The sequence below is a fragment of the Quercus lobata genome, chromosome 7 (assembly GCF_001633185.2).
Source record: "Quercus lobata isolate SW786 chromosome 7, ValleyOak3.0 Primary Assembly, whole genome shotgun sequence".
Lineage (NCBI taxonomy): Eukaryota > Viridiplantae > Streptophyta > Magnoliopsida > Fagales > Fagaceae > Quercus > Quercus lobata.
In genome coordinates this window covers 48,453,028-48,465,281 of record NC_044910.1, presented here as the reverse complement: position 1 = coordinate 48,465,281, position 12,254 = coordinate 48,453,028, and the positions used below count along the sequence as shown (strand labels likewise).

The 12,254-nt window shown below is 33.1% G+C and overlaps 1 protein-coding gene and 1 non-coding gene across 2 annotated transcripts; one reads left to right on the top strand and one right to left on the bottom strand.

The window, feature by feature from the left end:
* Positions 1 to 907: 907 nt before the first annotated feature.
* On the top strand, positions 908 to 3,941 carry LOC115953100 (expansin-A6). Its single transcript, XM_031070595.1, has 3 exons — positions 908 to 1,199; positions 1,435 to 1,753; positions 3,184 to 3,941. Exons 1-3 carry the CDS (start codon positions 1,046 to 1,048, stop codon positions 3,491 to 3,493), a joined length of 783 nt encoding a protein of 260 aa, XP_030926455.1. The 5' UTR covers positions 908 to 1,045; the 3' UTR covers positions 3,494 to 3,941.
* Positions 3,942 to 11,272: 7,331 nt separating this feature from the next.
* Positions 11,273 to 11,345, bottom strand: TRNAK-UUU. Its single transcript has one exon. It is a non-coding gene; the product is annotated as a tRNA-Lys (tRNA).
* Positions 11,346 to 12,254: the final 909 nt, after the last annotated feature.

The window sequence follows — 12,254 nt, the reverse complement described above, 5'->3', positions numbered from 1 at the left end:
AAATTATGAAGAAAAAGGGATCCTTGGTCCAACCCTAGAAAGATCTTTTATATATATGGTTTTGTTTTTTTTCTCTTTCACAAATCTCTCTCTTTTCTCTCTTTTTCTCGATCTCCCTCCATAAGGATCTTTATTTTCCTTTTATATTTACACACAAATTATCTTCATCCTACACTTGGAGGGTTGAGAGATTGCATCCTTAGGACTTCTGTCATATCCAGAACATACAGGTAAGCTTATGCCTTGCAATCTGAGCTGTGCCACCATTGTTCATGGTCATTTCCTCATTAATGCAATCAGAAGAGTAGTTATTTTGCATTTAATGTGGAGGGGATAACTTCCACTCCCTTCTCCTTTCACCCCCTCGTAATCCGTGTCAAGTTTACCTTATTCCCTCTATGATATTTTAACTTTATGTGCCTTCTATGGTTACTGCTCGTCCCACAGATCAACGGGTGCTCGTCCCCAAGATCCAAGGATCATCCTTGGATATCATCTTAGCAATCCACTTAGATGAGATTAGGGATCTTCATCCACATACTACCTCTATGGTATTAAAAAAATAAAAATCCGAAATTAGGTATTAAATAATAACTCACATTAGAAGATATTTATCCTTGATTGACTAAGTTTAATACTAAATAATAACAGTATACTTGAGATTATATATAATTATGAAAAAGTTTTAATGATCATGAATAGTTGATTACTTTTACAATATATTAGCCCGACAATTTATCTAGAGGACAATTTTGCTTTAAAACAACAAAAACTTTTTAACTACAGAAAATAGATATGATAGAGAGAGAAAGGCAAGCGAAGAGCATTAAATATGCAGTAATAATTCGACCCATAATTAAAAAATAAAATAAATAAAATTCAGATCCCTCTGACTCCGCTACTACTGAATTGATTCCCCAAACCCTCAGCCACTCCATCCATAAATACCCCCCCATTCTCATTCCTCTTTCCATTCGCCTCAACCATACACAACACATTAACCTCTCTCTCTCTCTCTCTCTCTCTCTCTCTCAAAAGCATACAAATGGCTTCAGTGACCATGCTCTGCATTGCTATTGCTTCGCTTCTCTCACTTTTTGCTCTGGCTAACGCTAGAATCCCAGGGATTTACAGCGGTGGAACATGGGAGAGTGCCCACGCTACATTCTACGGTGGCAGCGACGCCTCTGGAACTATGGGTACTCTGTCTAAAAATACACTCTGCATTTTACTTTTTACTTGCTAATACTTTTCATTTCTTCATTTTCTGCACAAATCCCACTTGCTCAAACATGCAAAACAAACCCCATTAATCCATTTTTACGACCAACATTTTCATTACTCTGTTTAGCAACTTTACAGTTACATGTGTAATTTCTCACCTACGTTAGAATGAAACAAAAACAGTAACGGTTTTTTTGTTTTTGTTATTAGGTGGTGCTTGTGGGTACGGAAATCTGTACAGCCAAGGCTACGGAGTGAACACGGCGGCACTGAGCACAGCACTCTTCAACAATGGGCTGAGCTGCGGTGCGTGCTTTGAGATCAAGTGCAACGAGGACCCAAGGTGGTGCAACCCTGGCAGCCCTTCCATCATAGTCACAGCCACCAACTTTTGCCCTCCCAACTTTGCTCTCCCAAGTGACAATGGCGGCTGGTGCAACCCTCCTAGGCCCCACTTCGACCTCGCCATGCCCATGTTCCTCAAGATCGCCGAGTACCGTGCCGGAATCGTCCCCGTCTCTTACCGCCGGTGAGTCAACCTCTCTCTATTTCTCTGCCTTTTTTACGTTTTGCTTTCAGGCCAAGTATACTGTTTTTCTGTCAAACGGTTCTTTATTATTTGAGCAGTTCTAGTGCACAAAAGAAGGCACACCTGTGCCACAACTCGCTCATGTGGCGAGTTGCCGGTGGGCCGTTTCTACCGCGTAAATTGTGCATTTTGTTGAGTCACTAGACTTTTTCTTATTTGAGTGGACTGATATGCCCCTTTTGTTTTCCTTAAATCCAATATTAATGTTCATTTTAGGTTTTTTTGCTTTGTTTTTTATAATCATAATTAATGGCAGGTTCATTTTTGGTAAATTGGTTTAGTTTAGTTTTTGTTTTGCCTTTTTGGGTATGGTTTTTTTATTTTTTATTATAATGGCAGGTTTATTTTTGGTAAATTTGGAATTTACGAGGTGGTGTTGGATTTCTCGTTCTCCTCGAAATCAAACACAGCTGAAAACGTTGAATAAATGTTTCTTTTAGTATTTTATTTTTTCCTGTTGGTTTTCTCGGGAAACAAACGAGAGCCTCTTACAGAATCTCGGCACTAGTGACACTGTTCGTTGAGAATCCATTCAGTTTTACGTCGTTTTACCTTTATCCAACGGAAATCGAGTTTTAAAATTCCTCGAACATTTTGTGCACTTTCGGTGGCTTGACATGGCCTGTCCATACATAATGACGAAATTACCCACACTTTTTCTTAAATCTTATCATGTCAAAAAGAGCAAATTACAAATATCCAAAGATAGGAGGGTATTTTTCGGTAATTTGCAGAAGCCAGAATCAGGACCATTCCGTAATCTCACACTACCGTGGCGTAATGTCAGAAAGGTGATCTGAACGATGTGTCAAAACCCACTAGTGGCTATGGTTGGTAATTTTCACTCTAGTTCAAGGGTAATATAGTAATAATAATAATATTTAATGGAATTTATTTTCCCGGCAAATCATGATAGGGCCGTGCTTTTAATAAAAGAGTCAGAAAAATCCTCGACATATTTCACGTTGTCCCATGCTTATGTGACTCGTGAATACGAAAAGTTCACTGCTTTTCCTTTTGGGACTGCGTACCAGTCCCTTCCTAGCTTTTTTTTTTACTATTACCTGAAACTCCCAGTCAAACCTTGGGTTTTTAACCTTCCCATAAGCGACCCTTCAATCATCCACACTAATCACAACTAGTAGTATTTTAATGGGTCCCTTTTATAGAATAAAACTGTTTGACTCTATTGGGAATTCTAGTTTAACAATTTTGCCCCCAGAGACTAGAGTGTTGACCCATTTAATTATGAGAAATGCTAACAAATTATAAACTTAAGATTTGTTGTATATGCACCCGCTCATATATCTTGAGTTATGTGGTATTATAATTTCAATGTATGATTATTTGTTTGTTATTTGGGAATACAGGGTCCCATGTAGGAAGCTAGGGGGAATCAGATTCACAATCAACGGTTTCCGATACTTCAACCTGGTATTGGTGACGAACGTGGCAGGAGCAGGGGACATAGTGCGGGTGAGCATAAAGGGGGCAAACACAGAATGGATGAGCATGAGCCGTAACTGGGGCCAGAACTGGCAATCCAACGCGGTTTTGGTGGGCCAGCCTCTTTCATTCAGGGTCACGGGAAGTGATAGGCGTACCTCTACCTCTCACAACGTGGCGCCAGCTAATTGGCAGTTCGGTCAGACTTTCACGGGAAAGAATTTCCGTGTCTAATTAATTTACTTTCATGGAATTCAAGTTTCCCGCCCTTCAATTTTTTTCCCTCTATTTTCCCGGGAAAAATTTTGAAGTGAATGGTGGGAGAGAGACTGAGCAAATTAATAGTAGGGACTTTGGGTGTATTGGGCTTTTTGATAGGATATTAACGGAAAAAGGGGGTGAAAACATGGTCAAATAGGTATGAAGGCCACTATTATTCCTCACCATATAAAAAAGTGAGTTAGTGGTGACTTTCTCTTTTTTATTTTACTTTATGTTTCTTTACTTTTTTTTTAATTGACTTAAAAGGTGGTGGTGTCTATGTTAGTGGAGCTGGTTAGTTTAAAATCCAGCATTTGGTAAAAGTTGTAAGGGCTGAAGTGGCTGCAATTGCAAAACATGTAGCCCGCAGCTCTAATTATATATATAGTATAATATATAATCATATAATTGTGGTATTTTATGTGTTTTTTTTTATTGCTTGTTGCATTAACTATTTGATAACTTGGTTGTTTGAAAATTATGCCTAGCAAAATGTTTTGCAGAGAAATGAAAGTTAGAGTAGGCAAATATAAACCAACATGAATGTAATGCGGTAGTTGTGATAGCGGAGTAGTGGTTGTAGTCATAGATTATATACAGCTACGTTGTAATTGTACATGTAAATAATGTTGATGTATTAAATTTAGTTTGTACCACAAAGAAAGTGAAATTATGAACTTTGCAATAACCATAATGTCGTGATTCATTATTTAATACGGGAATTCATGGTTATAAAAGCAAAGGTAAGGTGCGGGTGCCAAGAGAAACGCGTAATATTTCATTTTCAACAACTTTTTTTTTAATCCCATTCAAGATGGCATTACCCAATTTGATGGAACAGGCGCAGCTACGAATTTTGTCTGCAAGCATGGATGTTCATTTCAAAACCTATGGTTGAATAGCCCATGCTGGGTCAGGTTTGTACCAAAATTATTAAGATTTAATCGGATCGGTTTTTTTTTAAAAAAAAAAAAACTTTTCGTCCTTCTCTATGGGGTGATTTGATTTTGATTATCATAAATTCAATTGTACGAAAATCAAAAGATTTCTTTTGGTTTTGTTACATTGCTTCAATTTTATCCTTCTCCGCATCTAATGGAGTTTAATGACATGTCAAACAAAATGCTGACATATGTATCACGTTAAATGATTCAATTAACACTACCGTACACTCTTAGTGAGATGGTCACTTTACAAGTATAAGTGCTTGTAGGATGCACAGGGCAATGCCGAGGTTCAAGTTTTCTCGAGGGAGCTTTCACATAAATAAACACTTAGATTAAATTAGCGTAGAATTTTTATTTTGTATAAAAAAAGAACAATGATCCAATTAACATAAAAATTAAGAGTATATTTGGTAAATTATAAATAATCCAAATATGCATATAACAATTATAAAAAATAAAAATTTATTAGGAAATAAACCTTTCTATCAAATATTAAAATATTCTTAAGTTTTATTTTAAAAATATTTCTTGAATATTAATCTTTACGCTTTATTACAACTAACAACTATAGGTTTAGTTATTTCATTATAACACATTTTATTCAATATAATAAATATTATCATTCATGTCGTAATCTTTATTCAAATGTATCAAATTGAACCTGCCCTTCTTTAAAATGACCACCTCTTAATAATTTTTTTAGGAACACCTCTCATCAATCACTTAGATGGCATTTCTTTTTCTTTTCTTTTTTTTTTTTTCTCCTCCACTTTCATTTTCCTTAGCCACCAAGCTAAACTTTTAACCACGTCTTTCTTGTTTGTCTGTCTTAATATTTTCTTCTTCATTCGTGAATTTGATTTTGAATTCATGATTTTAGGGATTTTGAAATCCCAATTCAATTTACATGGACTTTTTTAAGTCTAGTCGGCTATTCATGTGGCAACCTAATGGTATAAGAATAATTTTTTTATTTTGACCATTAGCCACATCTGTATTTTCAATTTATTACTTAATGAAATAGACTATTATGACAGAACACTAAAGTGACATTTGAAATATTAGAAACAATTGACACATAGTATAAATGTTAGGGTCCAAAATAGTAATTTAGTCAAACCATATTGTAAGCCTATTTTCACACACAAATTTTTTTATAAATTTGAGTTGTTAAAACTTCAAATACGAATCATATTTATTATTATAATCTATTTTTTTTTATCACACTTTGTACAAAACTAACCATGCTCTATGCAAGGGAAAAAAATAGTAGTGATTTATCGTAAGTTTGAAACCGCTTTCAACTATTTAAGTCAAATAGATTTGTGGGGGTAAAAAAGAATCAATAATTAATTTATGGAAGGAAAAAGGTAAGAAATTACACAATGGGAGACCTATACAATAGATTGTAAGATAATAAGCAAAAAAAAAAAAAAAAGGCTTTTATTGATATAAGAACAACTATCCTGAGGTTACGAATGATGGGATTGAAAGCTAAAAACTCTTAGTCCTATTCTGCCGGTACAACTCTCTCTTTTATTCTTCTCTAAATCTTTTCTCTCAAATTTTCCTAAATCCCCTTTCCTATTGTACCTCCCCTCTTTTTAAAGACCATTTTCCCCTCTTTCTCTGTCTCCAACTGTCTTGTTCCTAGCTGAATTTGGGAGATACTTGTCTCATCACCCCTCAGTTCTGCTATTCTTTCATCATGAGATAGGACTTTGGGGAGGAGGGGAGGGGGAGGGGGGTTCACTATTCAAGCCGGTCAATTAGCATTTAATGTGGAAGATGTTAGATGAAAACGTCTCATTAATGCAGAGGTGACTGCCCCAGTGGTTCTTATCTCTTTATGGTGTTTTCCGAGGTAAGCTTGATGGAAGGTGGCATCTTGGTCTAGAGGGGAATTGGTCGCCAATGGTTCCTTGCATACTTGATATGAGAAAGGTTTTGCTTATTACCTCGGTAGTGGACTTTCGTAATGGTGGTTGGTCCGAACTTCCACAAGATCCATCTTGGGGAGTTATCTTTCATTCCACATGCCTCTTTACTCATATCCACACCCTTGGGCCGGACCGATCTTTTAAGAAATGATTTGTTGGGCTCTTGGCTCTCAGACAGAACTCATGTTCATCCCCCCACTTATTACCTTCGTAGTGGACTTTGGTAATAGTGGTTGGTCCAAACCTCCACGAGATCTGCCTCGGGAAGTTATCTATGATTTCCGCTCTTGGACCAGGCTCATCTTTTAAGAAATGATCTATTGAGCCCTTGGCTCTAAGTCCGAGCTCATGTTTATCCTTCTACAAAATATAAATAGTAATAGAGTTTTTGCCAACTAATTTATGATCAATTTAGGAAAAATCTATGTTTTAACCAATTAAGTAAAACCAGTACCCAATCTCTTTTTTAACGAATTAGGTTTTGGACTGACACATTTTCTATGGGTCAGAATCACTCAATCCTTTTATCAAAAAATTTTCTTTGAATTCATACGGATTGACAGGTTTAAACAATTAAAGTTCAATTTCGATAGGACCAATCAACTATTCTTTCATTTGTTTTGAGCGTACTTTCTAGTCTTCGTTCATATAGGGAGGTGATATATATATATATATATATATATATATATATTTTGCCGAAAGGGAAGTGATAAATTGATTAAGATGTATGTTTTTTAATAATTGACAAGAAACACAGCAAAGGAGAGAAGAAAAAGGAAAAACATAAACAGTGAGCATGTTTTATTTTATTTATTTATTTACTTTTTTTTAGAATACCACCGCATTTCTTAGGCAACGATGTTAGGACCACAATAAAATACATAATTTTTGCTAACTCACCACTTATAAATTATAAGTGATGAATGTGTAGATCCATATAGATTCACCACTCACAACTCACCACATGATGTATTGTGGCAAAAATTGTGTAATTTGTTGTGATCCTAGCAATTTTCTTTCTTAACTAAGTTGGTACATTCTCTAGCACAAAATACTTATGGCCTTCAAGTCTTGAGAGGCAAGGATTTAAGCTGTGGGCAAAGTAACTAGTAATAATATTTCAAATCATTATAAAAAATTAAAATTAAAATAATCAAGAATTGGTGTATGATGGCTAGTACTTTAATTAATTGAATTTATATATTTTTAAAATAATATGGGGTTTTATTTATTTATTTTTTCCTTACTACTAGAGCAAAATTAGTGATAATATTTTTAAAAAAAATAAATAGTCTTTGGGAAAAAAAAAAAAAAGTATGATTTTCCAATCATAAAAGAAAGATGATGGGCAAAGATAGTAATAGCAGACATCAGGTACTGGTTGTACCGACCTCTTACTTGTCGGTGGGGATGTTCACCGCTGGCACTGAGTTGTCTTCCTCTCTCTTTTTTTTTTGTTTTTTTGTTTTTTTTTTTTGCTCTTCTTGTACTTGTTGTTGCCTGTTCATACTTTGTTTGGCTTGGTGCCACTTTGCACAGCATCACTACTGCCCTTATTTTTCTGGTACTTGACATTTCCCAATCAACAAGTTTCCGGAGTTTAGGAAGCTACCCCCACAAAAAGTTAAAAGGATTTTAAAGAAAATCTTATCCCTTCACACGTATTTGTTTTTACTCTTTTTTGGGTAGTAGAAAAACTTAACAAGATTAGGGTTTATCTTTGAGAATTAAATAAACTTGGTATCTTGAAAAATGTGCCTATCATATTCACCACATGGTTTTTTATGGTTAATTGGCTTAAATGCCTTCAACTTCACTCTCCAATGGCATTCAAGACTACTATTTTTTATCATTGTGGTGTTAGTTTTGCCGCTATAAATGAATTCCTAGGCATCCCGTTTTCGAAAAATGTATGCTTTTAGTGGATAGAAACCTTCTCTCTCTCTCTAAACATCTAAACTTTATTCTCATAAGTCACATTTTAGATAAATAAATATATTTTAATATTAATTTGATTTTAGATAACCAAAAGTCTTGTAATTTAACTAGTTGGTACATTAAAGTATTTCTAATAGAAACATCCAAAATTCAAATCTCTGTCATCCCCAACTATTTATGTATAGACAAAAAAAGAGTTAAAATTGTCTTTGCTTGTGAAAGTTGAAGTTATTAAGTTATTTTACTATTAAGTGGAGTTGCAAACTTGCAATGGTGTGTTTGATAAATCAAGTTCTATTGTTTTTTGCTTTAAATTTTATTTTATCCTAGTCATATTTAATTTTTATATTGTAGATATTGTTTCTTTTATTCATAAGTATTTCTAATTATAAATGTTTAATAGAAATATATAAATTTAAATATAAAAACTTTAAAAAAGAAAAAAATAGCTAAATCTCAAGAAGAATCTCTTGATAAATTTGATACTAGCAACATATATATATATATATATATATGTATTTAAAACAAAAACTTTAGGTGAAAATATTGGTGCTTTATATTTATTTTGAAAGCTAAATATTATTTTGAAAGAAGTTTTACCCAAAAAAAAAAAAAAAAAAAAACCTCCAATTGACGAACAAATTATATATATATATATATATATATATATAAAACGGATTCTTTTCTAGTTTCTCAAAAAAAAAAAAAAAGAAAGATTCTTTTCTAAATGTTTTCATTGCATATGGAAGTAAACTAACACAACCTATTACAAACTTACTATTACTTTTATGTAAAGAAAATTTTCAAAATAAAATTGATAAAATTCCACCTGAGATCAATTATATCATCAAAAATATTAAGTGGATTAGCTACATTGTCAATAAAAAATGATATGTTTGCAAAACCTGATTAAAAAACTTAATTATTAATTCTGTATCTCAAACAAATGGGAAAATTGGATTTTAAATTGTTAAAGATTATAATATAGAAAGTTGTATATAAATTCATTAATTGATATTTAAATAAATAATAAAACCAACCTTAAATTTATCGTCATTTTAGGCCTCAAATTGTATAAAGCCAACCTTGTCACCAATCAAGGAAAATGAGAGAGAGTTGCTCCAAATAGTTGTTAGGTTATGCGAAAAGGAAAGTGATTAATGTATCAATTAAGGAAGAATAACTCGATTTAAATAAATGGAATGAGTGAAAGGAGGTAGAGAAAAACCTAAAAAGCGACTATTAGAAATCATTAAAATGGTATGTCATTAGGGAGATAACAGAGAGTATAATCTTGGATATGATAAAGAGTAATGCTAGAATCATAACTTGCTCATGTGGCAAGTCATGAGTGGCAGAGTTGTGGACTCACATGGATCCACTGCTTTTATTCCACCACTCATGACTTACCACGTGAGCAAATTATGGTAAAAATTGTGGTTCTAGCATTTTTCTATGATAAAATGAAAAACGAAAATATATATGATCAATTACCCAAAAAAAAAAAAAATAATGGAGGTTGAAAAAAATGACATTAATTAAAAAGATTAATACGTGGAGAATTCATATTTTCATAATCCACCCTAAAGATTGGAGACTACAACTTTGTTATTGTCAATATAAGTTTGAAGTTAGAAGCCAAATATCCAAATCAATGACCATGCTTGGAAACATACTTCCCTCAATGGTCTACACATTATAAAGGAACATTGATGCATGTCACGCTTATATGCACATTTGCTTTCCAATGCAACCAAAATTTATTTGTCTTGTCAAGCTGGCCACTGAAAGTTCTGTCTATTTCATAGTCTGGCACCCCAAAACAAACCGAGCTGCCACATCCAAAAGTAGTGTGCTATTCCGTTCATGAATTGGATCCAATAACAACAGGAATGCATCTTTGGGTTTATGGCCTTCACAAGGACATGGTGCTTGTCTTATGAGGAAATCTTAGGCCGGTGTTAGCTAGGTTCTATCTTCTAGCCCAAAAGAAGAAAAACTTATCTGGTCTGTAAGAAAAAAGAGTGGAATCTATACCTTATCTTAAAAGAAAAAACAATTAACTTTCGGAACGAAACAACAGAATTGGGGGACCTACTTCACCCTTGCTTTTATAAACCTAGTAGGATTGATGTAAGAAATTCACAAACTTTGTTATAATTTTTTTTCGTGGCAGATTGTGACATGTTGTTTGTCACTTTTATATAGACACATCATTTTTTATTTTATTTTTCCATAATTTGTCAGGTGAAGAGTGATGGCAAAAATTGTGCATTTGTTAGAGGAGGATTAACTTGTAAAGAAATTTTTTTATAGTTGAGATGATCTTTTTATGTTTCCACTTACAAGTAGTGTAAACGGATTTCATGAAGAGAGAATAAATAGTTAGAATCTTCTCCCTTTTCCTTTCCTTTAGACCAAAACTCACTTATAAAATTAAATTAAAAAAATTAATAGAATTTTTCACAAATGGGTTTTGAGCTTTATAGAGGTTGACAACGGAACCTGATAAATAACAGATCATTCATATCATCCTTGGAATGGGAATCTTTCTAAAGGATGCTATTAATTTGCAGGCACATTTATGTAATACACACCTTTAAAGTGGGGTAGTAATTGCAACAATGTCCCACTCCCAGTGGGGTTTTGCCTCTTGATTTTATCCCTGAAGAATAATAGTTGTAATAGTTGTTAAGTCTTACAATTAGTTGTAAAAGTTGGTAAGTCTTACATTTAGTTGTAACAGTTGGTAAGTCTTACATTTAGTTGTAATAGTTGGTAAGTCTTACATTTGAGTAGTTGTTGTGAAATTACAACTTCAAGGAAAGCAAAAAAAATAGTAAGTCATAATTTCACAACAATTTCAGGGAAAACAAAAAAATAGTAGTTAAAATATTGAACGTAAAACACTAAAACAGAGATGAGGGCGCCGTCTGTGGGAATCGAACCCACGACCACGTGGTTAAAAGCCACGCGCTCTACCGGCTGAGCTAAGACGGCGTATTTGTATCTCTGTTTCGAAATATTTATGGTAAAGCTATGCTTCTCATCTTTTCCCACCTTCATTTCAACTACTAGTAGTTGACTAGGCTTCTGTGAAGAAGCTTGTAGCCACTTTTTCTTTCCTTTGTAAAACAGAAAAACTTCTACATAATTAGTTAAAAGGATGTGACTTGTGAGAGAAGGTCTCCCTCAATAAATTTAAAGTCTAAGTTGATAATTTCATATAATTTTTTAAATTTGTAGTATTGCATCTCAATATAAAATTTAAATACTTTTCATTACTTGAGATGTAAAATTATTAATTAATTTTTGTATTTAAATTTTATTAAACATGTCATTTTTTATTAATAATATGACTAATTCAATTAATCTAAAGTATGATGTTATCAATTTTAATTTAAAATAAATTATTTGTGTTTATACAATTATTGGGATGAGGATTTTATATACACATAGGGTTTAAGTTGCACCAAGTGTAACTTTAAATAATATTACCCTACTCAATATTTTTCAGTTGAATGCAAATTTAACAAATCCACCGTTGGATTACATTATCTTCATACACTCTCCATGCTTGCAAAATTTCAAGATGATTAAATATCAATAGTCATGTCATCAATCAATTGTTTAAATTCAAGTTTTTGTAATTAAAAATATTGAATAAAATATGATTTTATAAATCGAATAATAAATAACAACTAATTGACATAAATATTGGTATGCATGCATATTAAGAAAATATAATCCAAAGGTGGAATTTTTAAAATATGAATTCAATAACAAGTTATTGGGTGGTGTAATATTACTTAAAGTTACAAAAAGTGTAACTTGAACCTAACCTTTATAAAGTTTTCCGACGAAGATTTACTTGAAATCCATGCAATCCGCACGAGATCTCCACTAGAT

Coding starts and splice junctions, on each gene's coding strand:
- LOC115953100 (XM_031070595.1), top strand. CDS start 1,046: ATGGCTTCAGTGACCATGCTCTGCATTGCTATTGCTTCGCTTCTCTCA. Junction 1,200..1,434: donor CGACGCCTCTGGAACTATGG/GTACTCTGTCTA, acceptor TTTTGTTATTAG/GTGGTGCTTGTGGGTACGGA. Junction 1,754..3,183: donor GTCCCCGTCTCTTACCGCCG/GTGAGTCAACCT, acceptor TTGGGAATACAG/GGTCCCATGTAGGAAGCTAG.